At 31.6% G+C, this 16700-nt stretch overlaps 1 protein-coding gene across 1 annotated transcript; it reads right to left on the reverse strand.

Annotated features, from left to right (window-relative positions):
* Window positions 1-6132: 6132 nt before the first annotated feature.
* LOC149238318 (peroxidase A2-like) lies at window positions 6133-10832 on the reverse strand. The gene is made up of 4 exons (XM_089366953.1): window positions 10571-10832; window positions 7705-7896; window positions 7454-7619; window positions 6133-6656 (listed from the first exon to the last, which is right to left on the reverse strand). Exons 1-4 carry the CDS (start codon window positions 10778-10780, stop codon window positions 6247-6249), a joined length of 978 nt encoding a protein of 325 aa, XP_089223079.1. The 5' UTR covers window positions 10781-10832; the 3' UTR covers window positions 6133-6246.
* Between the last annotated feature and the right edge of the window lie 5868 nt (window positions 10833-16700).

Genomic DNA, 16700 nt, shown 5'->3' on the forward strand with positions numbered 1-16700 from the left:
CCATGATCCAAATTATTTGTGATTGGTCATACTTAAAGACACTAAAAGAGATCTACAACTTACTAGGTCTTGCTAAGTTTTACTATAGATTTGTGTTGTGGTTATCTTGCATTGCCTATCCGTTAATCCTTGTAACAAAGGGTCAGGAAAAATTTAAGATTGTTTAGACACCATAAAAAAACATTCAACTCACTAAATCACTAACTCTACTCAAAACCATTCATCATTCTTCTAGATTTACAACAATGATTTTAAATCAAGATAGAGGCATCTAGTATAAAATTAATGTAGCCATCATCTAACATGGATATTTGGTTTCCTATACTCTTTAGGAAATCTTAGGTGTACTCACCTATAACAATAATATTTATTTTATTGTTCGATAACTTTTACACTAGAAGCAGTATATTATGGGAAAAGAAATGTGTCACTCTCCCCAACAACAAACTCATTATATCTATTTGATTTAATCCAAGCCACATTGTTACCTCCAGTTATACTCCAATCTAAATCAAAAGAAAAAAGGAAAAAAAATCTTGATCTTGCACTTCAAGAACTAGAATTTGTTTCCATTTTGAACACCTCTACAAGGTATATAACTCAAATTAGTTTCTCATAAATTTGTAAAAAAATGATACGTATTATGAAAAAGAATATGATTTTTATACTTAAAGCTCTAGATGGAAAGGAAAATAAAATAATAAATTCTAAAAATTCTTATAGAAAGGAAAATAAAATAGTAAATTCTAAAAATTCTTACTTTTTAAAGAAGGGAAATAAGATTATTTTACTCTATTTACATTATTTCAACTAAATTCAAGTCAAAAAAGAAAATGTATTTTCTCTTTCAAAACAGGAATCGTAACTTAAATTATGACTAGAATTATCATATTGACTATACAAAAAGCACCTAATTAACTCAAAAATTAATAACAATCCTTATTGTGATTGCACATTCTCTAAACTTATTGAAAAGAAAAATAAAAACTATAAATTCTAAAAATTATTATCTATATGAAAAAAAAAAACAAAATTACTATATTATTTACATTATGAAATTATTATACTCTATTCAGAATATATTTTATTTACATTATATTGTTTAGTACTTCTATAAATTGGGTGGTGCCTTATAATGTGTAATATTATTCTTACCATAAAAAGATAGATTTTTATTGAATATCAATAAATGTATATACATTTACATCCTGATTTCAACATTCTAATACAACTATCAATTATTGCCAGCATTAGGGTTTCTTGCGTTAATTTCCATTTCTAAAACTATATGGATAAAACATTGAGTTATTTTAAAAAGGTTTAACCCATCCCGGACAAAAACATCGGGTGAAAAAAATCAACACACTGACAAAGATTAACCATAGAACATGGATAGATACTGATAAATTATTTTATTACAAAATCCCAACAACAATGGTAAGTAGATATAGGTTGACATATTGATACAGAGCCTGTTCAAGATCGGCACCCATAATCATTAGTTTGAATTTCAGTCGAATCAACAACATAGGCTATGGCAGAGGGAAAGAGGGAAAGACAAGGGCGGCAACAACAAGGTCTTAAAGTTTATGTTTATAAGCCATGCACTTTTGGTAAATATGGATATTACTATAATCAAATATAATATATAAATATAGATTTGCGATACTCAGAATAAACATAAAATTAAATTAAACTAAAGTGAATTTGTGATGTTAAAATAAATTAAATCATGTATACAAATGTGCATAGTTTAGATTGGCTTATTTGTTATTGAACTTTTGAAATGTTAACGATAAACTTTATCAATACCAATAAAAAGCCATGCAACACTATTCAGGGGTCTTACACATGGATGCGATACTTGTAATGAGATCAATTGAATTGCATACTTTTCTACCGAATTCTAAAACCCTACCTTATAAGTAAGTATAGCAACTGCAATAACATTACTGAATAATATCGTAGCAAAATTACCAAGAACAACAACAACATTAGGGGATAACAACATCACTGGATAACAAGATAGACAATAAAATCGGATAACAAGATAGACAATACAATCTGATAATATAAGTAATCTACTTAGTCAACCCATAAAACAGAGATAGTGGAATGAGTAGAGGATTTAATTCCTCCAATTAGTGGAAGTTCTTAATTTACAACTCTGCAGTTTGTACGAATCTGACCAGCAGTGCCAGTGAGCGGGCTGATATTCCCCATCCTTATCATGGATGTAACAAAATCCTGAAAGAAGGTACTTTGACTGCTGATGTAAGTGTCTACGAGAGACTTGGTTGAAGCATCGGTGGCATAAAGTTCTTGATCAGACTGTAGAAGCCAGACAGTTTCATTTATGAACAAATTTGTAAAATTCTTAATATAAAATTTGTAAAGTTCTTGATCAGACTGTAGAAGCCAGACACTCATCGAGTCATGGTGATTGTTAGTGCTGCGATGCCATCCCCATGAAAGAGAATGTGTATCAATGATAAAATTGGTATTGGTGTGGATGTTATTAGAGTTAGTGAAAAAAAGTATTATGTTTGAAAGAAGACAAAAATAGATGTTTCACAATAGACTAGCAATGTATGCATTTTTCTAATATTTTGTCTTCTAAGTTTGTACAAAAATAATAGAGATGTTGTTGTAAATGCAGCTAGATGGTTGTATGTGATGTGAGATAAATCACGTGGTGCCTTGAGAGATAAGGTGAGTAGGTAGGAAAGGCACAAGGCTATGTATGAAGGTGGATATGAAAACATGGTTAGATTATTGGATCAAGTGGAGTTTGTTAGCATTTCCAATGATATTATTAGAGAACGGGTAGTTTGGTCCTTGTAATCCTTTTTGGCATTTGTTAAAGAAACATATTGAGCGAAGTGAACTAATGTGCAAGTGAAAATTTTGTTGGAATTGACTAAACTTGATGATGTAAACAAATATTCCGAGTATATGCAAGTCTCGCACCAATACAATAATTAGGCTATTCTATTAAACCAACCATTTGATATTGTATTTTTTAAGTTGGTAATATCCATAAAGAAGTAAACCAACAATTTCTAACTTTATAATATTAGTGAATAAATAATAATAATTAAAGAAGAAATTAGAACATTACTATACATGGTTTATCCCTTTTAACTATCTAGACAAGACCTAAACCTAGGACAAATAACATCTTTCATTCATTCATTAGTATAAAATTAAAACATTAATATCCATCACTTGTCCTTTTAAAATATTTAGGAAAAATAACTAAATAAATAAAAGTGTTCATTCACTAATAATAATAATAATATAAATGTTTGGAAATCTTTGAGGAAGAGACCGAGAGATTTTGAGGAACAATGAAAAATTTTGATAGTTGGTTGGTAAACAAGCAAATGGAACACAGTGGCAGTGGTGTTCTTTCACTGAGCAAAACCTCAGTTGAAGGGGGCACATAAAGGAATGGAATTTCGATAGAAGCCCTTAAAATTAATTAATTAATACACATATATGTGGGTGTATGGCTGGAGGGAAGTGTTGGTGAATTCCTATTTCAAATTCAACGGCCACATTTCGAACCGCCTCACGGATTCCAAAATATTTACGCATGCCAGCTTGACGGATTCCAAAATCCGTAACATATAATCTCATCCGATATCGTATCATTAGTGTACGCGGGCCGCATTTGGGAGGGAGGTTGTGCAGGTGAGGTGAGGCGAGGCTGGGGCATTGCATTGTGAAATAAATGCACAGTGGAGCGCGAGATTTGAGAGGTGCGGCATTTGAGATTGTGTTTTCCTTGTTCTATCTGTATTCCCATTCCCATCCACTGGACGCTATGAGTGGAGCTTGCTTCAAAATCCGGTATTCCCATTCCCATCCACTGGACGCTATGAGTGGAGCTTGCTTCAAAATCCGGGGACCCATGGAAGGAATTTGTGAGTTGAGGGAGCAGAAGATTGGACATGGTGGGGGCTTTTTAGGTCGGCAGAAGAACAAAGCAGAGCTGCAGAGAAGTTGGGATTTATTAGATGCCTTGACTTGTTTTCTATTTCTTTTTCTTTTTTTTTCAAGCATGGCCATGCGTAATTGAATAATTGTTTCATGTTTCTGCCTGTGCCTCTGTTTCTTTTTTTTGGGTTTTTGGTTTTGTTTTTAGTTTTCTTTTGGGGTTTTTGGTTTTGCTTTCAGTTTTAGTGTTGATTTTTTTGTTTTGGTTTTGGTTTTCTTTTTTCAGCCTGGGTCTAGAGGGCCAGGGAGAGGGAGAGGAGGCTGGCTCTAGCTCTAGTTTGCTGGGCTTAGGAGGGAGGATGATGCTAAAGAGAAGAGAAGAGAACATGAGATGGGATCCAGGTATGCACCCTTTTATTTTTTATTTGTATTTTAAGATGGTTTTGTAATAGACTGTCAAAATTAATTGTGTGTGTGGTTGGAAAATTTTATTATACACATTTATTTTCCTAATACTTCCTGTTTTGGCTTTGTGTTTGGAGTAGAAAAGCAAAATTACAAGTTCAATCAATGAGTGTAGAATGAATGCATACTGTAGGTGTGGGTTTATGCTAGCATCTGTCTTCCATAATTAACAATTTGTTCATAAATGAAAGTGTCTGGGTTCTACAGTCTGATCAAGAACTTTATGCCACCGATAATATAAAATTTGTAAAAAAATGATACGTATTATGAAAAAGAATATGATTTTTATACTTAAAGCTCTAGATGGAAAGGAAAATAAAATAATAAATTCTAAAAATTCTTATGGAAAGGAAAATAAAATAGTAAATTCTAAAAATTCTTACTTTTTAAAGAAGGGAAATAAAATTATTTTACTCTATTTGCATTATTTCAACTAAATTCAAGTAAAAAAAGAAAATGTATTTTCTCTTTTAAAGCATGAATCGTAACTTAAATTATGACTAGAATTATCATATTGACTATACGAAAAGCACCTTATTAACTCAAAAATTGACTAGAATTATCATATTGACTATAAAAAAGCACCATATTAACTCAAAAATTAATAACAATCCTTATTGTGATTGCACATTCTCTAAACTTATTGAAAAGAAAAATAAAAACTATAAATTCTAAAAATTATTATCTATATGAAAAAAAAAACAAAATTACTATATATTATTTACATTATGAAATTATTATACTCTATTTAGAATATATTTTATTTACATTATATTGTTTAGTACTTCTATAAATTGAGTGATGCCTTATAATGTGTAATATTATTCTTACCATAAAAGGATAGATTTTTATTGAATATCAATAAATGTATATACATTTACACCCTGATTTCAACATTCTAATACAACTATCAATTATGGCCAACATTAGGGTTTCTTGCGTTAATTTCCATTTCTAAAATTATATGGATAAAACATTTAGTTATTTTAAAAAGGTTTAACCCATCCCGGACAAAAACATCCGGTGAAAAAAATCAACACACTGACAAAGATTAACCATAGAACATGGATAGATATTGATAATTATTTTATTACAAAATCCCCACAACAATGGTAAGTAAATATAGGTTCACATATTGATACAGAGCCTGTTCAAGATCGGCACCCATAGTCATTAGTTTGAATTTCAGCCGAATCAACAACATAGGCTATGGCATAGGGAAAGACAAGGGCGGCAACAACAAGGTCTTAAAGTTTATGTCTATAAGCCATGCACTTTTGGTAAATATGGATATTACTATAATCAAATATAATATATAAATATATATTTGTGATACTCAGAATAAACATAAAATTAAATTAAACTAAAGTGAATTGTGATGTTAAAATAAATTAAATCATGTATACAAATGTGCATAGTTTAGATTGGCTTATTTGTTATTGAACTTTTGAAATGTTAACGATAAACTTTATCAATACCAATAAAAAGCCATGCAACACTATCCAGGGGTCTTACACAAGGATGCGATACTTGTAATGAGATCAATTGAATTGCATACTTTTCTACCGAATTCTAAAACCCTACCTTATAAGTAAGTATAGCAACCGCAATAACATTACTGAATAATATCGTAGCAAAATTACCAAGAACAACAACAACAACATTAGTGGATAACAACATCACTGGATAACAACATAGACAATAAAATCGGATAACAACATCACTGGATAACAAGATAGACAATACAATCTGATAATATAAGTAATCTACTTAGTCAACCCATAAAACAGAGATAGTGGAAGGAGTAGAGGATTTAATTCCTCCAATTAGTGGAAGTTCTTAATTTACAACTCTGCAGTTTGTACGAATCTGACCAGCAGTGCCAGTGAGCGGACTGATATTCCCCATCCTTATCATGGATGTAACAAAATCCTGAAAGAAGGTACTTTGACTGCTGATGTAAGTGTCTACGAGAGACTTGGTTGAAGCATCGGTGGCATAAAGTTCTTGATCAGACTGTAGAAGCCCACTATTATTCTTCAACTCCTTGAAATAGTTGTTGTCGAACCAGTCCTTGGACTTTCTATCGAGAGCTGCTAGCGTATTGTTATCTCCTGTTACTGGGCAAAGGGCTTGAAGATCGGAGAGGAACGTCGGATCAATGGTCGAGTCTGGGCTACCGGTAGTATTGAAATCGAATAAGCGGTTATTGAATGTGGTGCATCGGGCGCGCCCAATTGTGTGACCTCCTGCAATGTTATGATATAATTATGGCAGGGATAAGTGTACATAAAAATAAAAATGAAAGATCCAATTAGTATTTTTATTTTGTAGATTCAAAGAATATTTAAAATTGAATAAATAAAAGTGATGTCAAAATTTTCATCACTTTTATATATTTGATTTCATAATATTTTCAAAATTGAGTTAGTTAATGTCATTCTTATGTGGATCGCATATTTCAAAACACTGGAAATTTGATGAACACAAGTTAAAATAACTATTTAACTTCACTGTTGTACATATTTTCATATATTTTAACTTTTGAAAATATAATGAACAAATGTTTGGAGTAGTAAGTGAGATTTTTTAGAGTTTTTTTGTTAATTTTTTTCAGAAATTTGTGGAAAAAATTGTATATTGAGTTTAAATTGGTTTTTTCATTGCATATATTGATTCAGCATCTTCAAAAATATTTGGGGCATTTTGATCGTGAAGAATTCACTTATCAAACTTGTGATTTCAGTGAATCTTACTGGATTCTAGACAAATTAGATAGAAAATAAAACAAAAAACTTTTCAAAAAATGCAACTAAAAACTACTTTCTTTCTGAAAAAACAATTTTTTTTTTACTATTTGACTTCACTAGAATCAATTTTCCTAAATATTCTAAAATCTACAATCAAACTGCCTTACAAATCACTTATTTAATAGATGAAAAAAAACAAAACATAAATAAAACTAAGAAATATATCATATTTTCTAAATATTCTAAAATCTGTAATCAAATTACCCTACACACCAATTACCACATTAAATGTTCACCTGAGAGGGGCACAACATCTGTAGCGCTGAGGCCGACATTTGTAAATTTCTTGATAATTGTCGTGACTGGGTCAAAGGGTGCTGGAAGGCCCACGTTCGCCCCAGTCTGGTTGGCAGTTGTGCCATCCCTTCTCCCTAGGAGAACTTTCCAGAATGGGCCTCCGCTCTACAGGTAAAAATGAAAGGTTGAAGATTTTTATACAGGAAATATGTATATGTGGCGGAGAAATTGTAATGAAATTTGTACATACTAGAAACACAGAGTCGCGAGCTGCAATAGCAACGATATCAGCGCAGGACACGGTCTGGGAGCATGCGTTTTCCAAAGCTGCCTTAGCGGCGTCTATCACCTCAAATCCTCGTACTGAATTATTATTAGGGCCGGCTGTCTTTTCTCCCGTAAATGTAGCATTATCATCCAGCAGAATTGACCCATCGCAGCCCTGCATCTCATTGCAAACGACGGCAAGATTCATAAAGGAGTGTAATGTAGGGTTTTTGGGTATATATTTTTTTAAAAGAATGGGGGGCAAAGTCCTTTTAAGAAAGTTGTTGTATTAGGTCCAATATATAATATATACATTATGTACAAACGTCAGATCTATCATATTAATCACAATCATATCGATATACACGTTCAATTGATACATAATAGGCTGCCGCGCAGCGCAACATCTGAGATTCGATCACGAGTGAGATCACGAGTGAGGTGCGAGAAAGCGGACTTTCCATATATATATATATATATAAACACGTTACTAAGTTTATCTTATTTAAATGTTTAATGATTTAAAAAATTGTAATTTAATTAGATTTAAAAATTATAGAAATTTTGGCAAGATTTTCATAAAATCTAATAGAAGTGTTTGTAAATTTAATTTACAACTCTCAAATTTCAAGATTTTATATATTCCAAGGGTTTTTGATGGTACTGAATCCATTTCCACTATCTAAAACATACATGATTCAGACACTATGTTTGTAAATCTAGTTTACAATTGTCAAATTTCAAGATTTTGGATGTTCCAAGGGTTTTTGATGGTACTGAAATCTATTTCCACCATGTAAAACATACATGATTCACACACTCTACTATTAGATTTTTTTAAAAAATTTGGTTTACTATTTTTGAAAGTGTAGGCTAATTTGCTACCTCAACGATTCACAACTTTTAAGATTATTAAATTATATAAAATTATTATCAAAATTATATTGTCAAATTTGGATAATTTTATATCAAATTAAATTTAATTATAAATACATTCATAATAGATAGTTTATTTTTTAGAATTTTCAACAATTTTAATTAAAATTTAAAAATAAAATTTTTAATATAATTGTGATTTTATGCTATTTAAAATATATAGATAAATTTATCTTCCTAAAAAAATCTCTATGACACATTAAATTATACAAATTTCATAAAATACTAACCATCACTGTTTATCACATTATCTTATTTCTAACAAAATTGAAAACAAATTAATTATAAATACAAGTAATTTATTTTTTATAAATATTTAATAATTTTAAATAATTTTTAATAAAATTATAATTAAAATAATATATAAATAGATATATTTTTATTAAAAAAATCCATATAATCATTTAGATTATACAAATTTCATAAAATACCAACAAATATTACTTACTCCATTACCTCATTTCTAACAAAATGAAAAAAATATACCCACTACAAAACTTAAAAAATTTTCACTACACTGTTCATACCTGTGCATGCTTAATCAGATTGACCAATTGGACAACTGGAGGGAAAAGTGGCAAAGTCATGGACGAGACACTACGTTGACAACTCATTAATATAAATGATAAGCTTAATTTAAATTCCGAAAATGATTTTCTTCTAATGAATGAATAAGTATTTAATTACTGTTTTTAAATTAATGTATTAATTAGTTATTTCTAAAGATTTCTTATAACGAATGTATAAGTATTTAATTATTGTTTTTAAATTAATGTATTAATTAGTTATTTCTATATTAATGATTATTATAATTGTTTTTTAATTATATATATATATATATATATATATATATATATATATATTATTTAAAAATTAGTAAGAATAATTTGAAATTACAAATTTTAATTTTGAAATCTATATATTAAAAGGGTTACATAACTCTTTCATGATATTAATTATAGAAAAAAACCAAAACTCAAAACTTTATCATAATAATAATTAATTTACACACTTAAATTAATAATTAAATTAAATTGCTCTCACTAGCTTATATGATATGATATATGACTAGTTAAAATTGTGAAAGACATATTTTACCGTTAATATTATTAAGTATTTAATTATTTTTAGTTGGCTCTTATTTTTATATGTGATCAGTAAAAAATAAAATATGATATATAACTAGTTAAAATTGTGAAAAATATATTTTACAATTAATATTATTAAATATTTAATTATTTTTAATTAGCTTTTATTTTTCTATGTGATTAGTAAAAAAATTAAGAGAAAAATGATTATTAACTAAAAAATCTAATTATATTGAATTTATATAAATATGTTATTATGAGTATATACACTGCAACCAATATTTAATAAGACATAGGACTATTAATGCTGTTGGGTAACTATAAACATATACAACCATACCCCGAACCTATAAATACATATTTCATAGTCTATAAGCTCAGATTGCATATGCCCACCATTAAATTTAATACTTATATATGTCCACTCTTAAATTTAAACAAGTACTAAAACTAACTATCAACATAAACAATCTTACTTCATTAATAAGCTTATAGACCAAGAAATATGTATAACCTTAATTGTTTGTCCTCTTTAGTGACGGAGGCGATACATATTTCCTAGCCTAGGCTGTATATTCCCACCATTAAATTTAGTACTTGTTTAAATTTAACCGTAAACATATATAACCCACAATATTAATAAGCCTATGCATGTTAAATATTAGTTACCAACCATTAACCTCTAATCAGATTATGAGATCTTGGTCTGATCTACGACCAAAATCTGCAATCGACATAAAGGTACCTATTCCAAAAATATCTGAAAATTCGAAGAAGAGCAACAAGTCGCTGCTCTCTTTACCCTGAAACAAAATACAGACTTACGTTGACGAAGCAATCATGGAAGTGCAGTCGGAGAAGAGAGGCGGCCATTCGTGTTTCACTAATTATTCCTTTCTGGACAACCCCTCGCACAATAGTAGAGACGTTTGGACACGAACTCTGATAGAAAGTAGCCGTCAACTGAGCCTTGATTGTAACTGCACAGAAGCTCAATACCAGAGAGCTCACAAACATCAACGATCTGTTACTCATCTTCCCTCAGCATTTGCTTCTTCTTGAACGTCGTTTCTTGGTGGGTGAGACATTTGGTTGGTTTTAGGGTTTCATTTATAGAGAACAAATCCAGTGGAAATTTGATGGCTCGTACGCCACAGCTCAAGTGAGGGCGATTGTTCACTTACTCGCCCGCCCCGCATTATGTTGGCCAACAAATAGAAACGAAGGGAAAGAAAGCCGGCTCTCCTCTTCTGCACGCGCAGTTTATGATTCACAGCACGGCTAGGTTTTGCTGTCGGAAACACTGAACTCAAATAAAAAAATCCAACAATAAAGCTGTAACGCATTTATCTTGAGAGGACGAAAATAAGTAGAAGTGCTCGATGCACTGAGTGTTTGGCCGTATCAGCCACCCTCGCTTTTGGCATCGAAAACTTGATTGTCTTTTGCTGGAAAGTGATAAGGTGACATGGCCATTGTTCCCTAAAAAAATCTCTCAATGCATTTCTACATCATGGCGCTGAACAAATGTGATAGTAAATGCACACCATCTATCTGTATTGGAGTCTGAAGTCTCTCCCCAAGAAACAATACGAAGAATAAGATTTTGCTGATCATAGATGATATTCTACTTTATTTCAAAAATATTAAAAGAAAGTTGATTGGCTATAACTTAAAAAAAAAAATGGCTCCAAGCATCTACAAGGCCATTGAACTAATTCCCATCGAGATGAATATCTTTGCTTCTTTTTAACTTTTATCACCTTTCTGCACCTATTTTTAAGTTTAAATTCTCTCTATCATTTAGCGGCTTGCCAATAGATATTTAGTCTTGCCATTACCACTCTCTGTATTGATAGCCACTTTAATATTTTTGAATATATAACATATTTTAATTAATCTTTATATTAACCAATTAAAACAAAACATATATATAATTTTATACATATTCTAAACTATTTAACTAAAGAAAAATAATATTAATAAATAAAAATAAAAATAATAAACTATATATATACACATAATTTTATATATATTCTAAACTATTTAACTAAAAAATAATAATAATAATAATATTACTAATAAATTTAAAAAATAATAGAATTATGATGACTGCGTGCATCCCCGATTGGTTTATTTTTCTCATTTTCACACTGCAGATGGCAATGTTTAAAGGTTCATTGCTATGGTTAAAGGGTTGTAGTTTTTTGAATAGCATGTTTTTATTTTTTATTTTTTTCCCGCAATGTAAAGGGAATTTGGGCATACAATAATTTGAGTTATGACAAGGTGCAATATGATTGGTGTCATAATTATTGATGCTAGTGTCATGTGCATAGCTAGAGAAACTTTACATGATAGAAATACTTTACATCATAATTTGTGTCATTCGTGTTTAAATAGTGTTGTGTTTCGGTTACAAGAATTTATATAATATTTCATTCATTCATTTATTTACAATTTTTGTTGTTTCCGTTTAAATGGTATTATGTTTGTATTTTGTGTAGGTAAGGTTTTACTTGCATTAGAAAGTGTGCTTTTTTATTTAAATAATGTAAGAATATATATTATGTTTTTTTTTTAAATGTTAATATGAGTGATGAGACCATTTTGTTTGTGGGATAAGGGTTTTTTTTTGTTTGCCAAGTCAAACACTAAATAGGTGTATGAGACTTTTTTGTTCGTGGGACAACCAAACACCAAATTGGTGTAGGATACCCCTTTGTTTGTGGGACAAGGGACCCACCTCCATTTAACGATTTGACTACTAAGTCTACAAAGGAATACATACTCTACCTCCTCTGTTTTTGAACTTGTGACCTCCTAGGAGGAAACGCATGCTCTTAACCTTTAGGACCACTCAAGCTGTATATCATATGTATATGCTTGATAAATAAGGTATTTTTATATAAGTTAAATATTTTTAATAACATTTATAGATCAAAGTTTAGTACATCAATTTATTACATAGTTAAAATAATGATAGAGGAAAATAGTTTATGGTCTTAACCAATGCAACTATTTGAGGCAATACATTAATTCAACCAAAAAAATAGATATAAGCTTCTCACAATTAGTTATCAACAATGACCCTCCATTCTCTTTATATGAAGATCATGGACCAATCAAGTGTTAATCTATGGATAGATATAACCATTAGTATTGAGGAGAAGATGAAAATTTGGATCATTTTATGTCAAAAACTTGTTGTGACCATCAATTTAAATAACTAAAAATGCATATTAATACATACTAAGGAACCATACTTTATCTAAAGACATCTTAGACCAAGTTGATGTTAACTAACTCCTAAGTGTCACTCCTAACATCTCCCATTAAGAACGACTTAGGATAGGATGGAAGGAATTACAAAGATGACACAGTAGGAGAAATAAGGCATTAAACTCTATCCCCCCATAAGTAAAACCTCTTGAACTCCTAACACAAATTAAAGTTTGAAATTTTTTCCTCTATAAGAGAATTTATGAAACCCTTTTTGCTATCCCTCTTGTAAATATGGCTATCAATTGTAATTCACGTATATAATGTAGAAATGTACACAATGATTGGCTAAGAGAAGTGGACACAAATTTAGAGGTTTGAGGAGGAGGAGTTGCTTGTAAACCAAAGCCATTGTATTTATTTCACCACCTAACTCCCTAATGAATTTATGGCATTTTTGTTGTAAACACTCAATCATTCAAGTTTGGGCTTCCTACGTGAAGGGCGAGCCCATGTAGTCTCATTTCTAGTGGAACGTGTGGGTGTGGTCAAGGCACAATGAAGGGAGATGAAGCAAAGTCTCCATGGGAGAAAATGAGACGGTATGCAAGAGGATACACAAACAAACTAGAACACAAAGTGCATAATTGGTAGTGGACATGAATCTTCCAGAGAGAAATAAGCTTTTCTAGGTCGTGTTTTCTGTTTGGGATAATATTATCTATGATTTGCTAAGGCCAATGTGCAAGCTTGTAAATCAGTTGGCTACTAAGAGTTCAATGGAGTTGAATCATCTAATGCTAGCCTTGGGAATGATAAACCACTAGGGTTCTAGCTACAAGGAATTGATAAATCACTAAGTACTAACCTTGGATTTAATAAACCACTTATGTATTAGTTTAGTAAGTTAATAAACCACTTGAAATGTTGAGACACCCACGTTCTAGCTGAAAGGAATCGATAAACCAATAAGTACTAGCCTTGGGGTTGATAAAGCACTTATGTGCTAGTTTAGTAAGTGGATAAACAACCTAGATAATGGGCTCTTAACTCCTGCGATGATAGCTTAGAGAAGCAACTGATAAACCACCCATGTAGTGTATTCATCCTCCTGGAGCTAAATTGCATCTCACTGAGTGGGGTAAATCCCCGTGATTGATTTCTATTAGGTTAGAGGTCACTGTGGTGCTTGTTGTTGGGAACAATTAATAAACCACTTGGATAGTGGACTTCTCTTCTTGATTATTTGGATGACTGGTATCGATGTGAATACCCTTGATTACTTAACTTGTTGGACTTTGAATCCAACTCGGGGGTGGTTAGCTATATGAAATATTGCAGTGTAGTTGGCTTATGGTTGGGGGGAGAGTTGAAGTCCCTCCCTCAGTTGTCATCCATTCAAGTTATACCGATAAGTGTATTTACTTATGTTCCACTGTGAATAATGGATGATGTTGTTATATAATATTGCAAGTATATCAACATTGATTACAAATGAATGCATTATTCCTAGCTTTTTGTAATGAGATGGTTATGTGAATGATTCTCATGTTTATGAGAGGTTGGATTCCTCTGTATGGATGTGACGATACTATTCCAAGTGTGGAGCTATTTGTATGATCATGTATGAATGTTTTTTATGCTTAAAAAATTATTACAGTGTATGGAATTCATAGTTTAGCATGAGATGGCTTATATGGATTTATGTGCTTAAGGTTGATGAAAGTTTATAATTGATGATGTGCATGGTATTTTATATTAGCAGATCTTATACAGTCTAATTGGGACCCATTATGGGGTAGTTGTGTTGTTGTTGCGTTGAAGTTATATAACACTGCTAGCTATGTTTTAAATGAGCGCTGATGCCTCTTAATAGGCATGTTATCGAATCCATTTGTTACATTTATAGCTTGAATCAATGTGTGAAATGTTGGAGTTGGAATGAAGGTTTTATTCCTATAGAGGTTAGTGTTCTCAGAGGCACTATGCAACAATGGAAGTTAGCGCTAAGACCATGAAAATTATAAAAACTTATAAGTTTAAAGAAGTACAAAGAATCCAATTGTATCCAAGTATGGATTTGTTATAGTGTAGTTTGTATTCGGGTCATATACAATGTTGGCTTGGTAGATGCATCTAGGAGTTCATACATACACACTTATTTCCCTTATGCATACATGCAGAGGTGATAGATTTAAAATAAACCTAAATAGCTTGTGCGAAAGGTCGATATAGCTAGTATCCAGTGTGGGGCCCATTTTGGGAGCCCAAGGGCTTAGAGTTGGATATGATCGCGAGTCAGAATTCAACTAAAACCTGGGTGGAGTCCTTTAATGAAAGTTTGGTGTGGTGCCAGATTACTTCGCAGATGATTGATGCATTCGAGAATCCAGGAATCTAGTGGTGAGTGCAAGGATGTAAGTCTGAGAGGCCTAGATGTTGGTCAGGCCTAGATCAGTGATGTGGAATGATGGTTAATAAGATGTATCTAGGGATCCATGGGTCTAAGAGGTTTTCCAAGTACAAACTGCTTAAGCATTGAAATATCCCTTGTGCCTGGATATAAGATAAAACAAATAATTAGCATGCAAAGACCAGCCTCAGTGAGGTCCACTAGTTAGTTGATGTGGCAAGTGTTACGTGTAATCCACGTGGGAATTTCAGATGACATGGGACACTGTTAGTGTGAAATGTGACATGAAGAAATGGTTCTTTCGAATAGCCAAGGGGATGGGTTTTGAGTGACACGTGCCATCATCGAAGGAATGCTCTAAAGTAAGTGTAACAGGAGGTGAAACATCAAATAATGGCATTAAGTGATGGGAATGCCCCCGTTAGCGCCTTCCATCTAGTTCCTAATAATAACACTAAACGGTAAACTCTTAGGCATATAACGTAAAAGTTTATCTCTTGTTGTGCTATTTCGGGATGAAATTCACCTCTCACCGTACTTGGCAATGTTACATGGAAATGCAGACTTATGTGGTAGTGCATGATGATCTGGAAAGGATTAAAAGGGTCAACTTTGAGCATGCATAACTTTTTATATAGGCATTAGATCGAGATAAAATGTATATTGCGAGAAATATCTCAACTAGCTACACACAGTGGTGTGTTCCAAAGTTAATTATGCTAATTTTGGGAAAGAGGAATTTTGTAACCCCATTTCCATAATGAGACCGTGGAGGTTAGGTTAGTTAAAAGTAACACCTCCCATTTTCTTAGGAAGTCTAAGGGGTGGGAGGGAGTGTTATAGAATTTATGAAAATGTCTATGACTTGATCATTTGTAGGGAAAGTGAGCACTTCAAGATTGCAATACTTGATGAGTTTTATAATGATGTGCATGTGTAGCTCAATGTGTTTGTTGCACTAAGGTTGAATTGAATCTTTGTCAAGCTTCATCGAAATATGGTTTTTATGCTAGAGTGTAGTAAGATGCTTCTGTTGGAGTCCACATTCTCAAAGGATGTTCCAAATCCACAAGGATTATTGAATCGCATTAAATATTGCTCTATACTCCACCCTTATTAAAGAATGAGAAACATCTTGTTGCTTCTTAGTGGAGTAGCTTTCTAATAAAATTAATTGAGAAATAATACATGCTAACTAGTGGACTCTATTCCATGATAGTTTGAATATTGAGTAGACAAATAATCTTGTAATCTATGGGATTGAGAGAGCATTAACATAGCCAAGGTTATAATGCACACATGTATAGATATGCAAGGAAG

Source organism: Pinus tabuliformis, chromosome 8 (genome assembly GCF_031772625.1).
Source record: "Pinus tabuliformis cultivar Carrire ecotype Pingquan chromosome 8, CPIR1, whole genome shotgun sequence".
In the NCBI taxonomy this organism is placed as follows: Eukaryota; Viridiplantae; Streptophyta; class Pinopsida; order Pinales; family Pinaceae; genus Pinus; species Pinus tabuliformis.

Bases quoted from the DNA above. Each gene is read 5' to 3' on its own strand.
- LOC149238318 (XM_089366953.1), bottom strand. From the start codon at position 10,780: ATGAGTAACAGATCGTTGATGTTTGTGAGCTCTCTGGTATTGAGCTTC. The intron at 7,897-10,570 runs GTAAGTCTGTAT...AATGAGATGCAG, and splicing joins TCCATGATTGCTTCGTCAAC to GGCTGCGATGGGTCAATTCT. The intron at 6,657-7,453 runs GTGAACATTTAA...ATAACATTGCAG, and splicing joins AGATGTTGTGCCCCTCTCAG to GAGGTCACACAATTGGGCGC.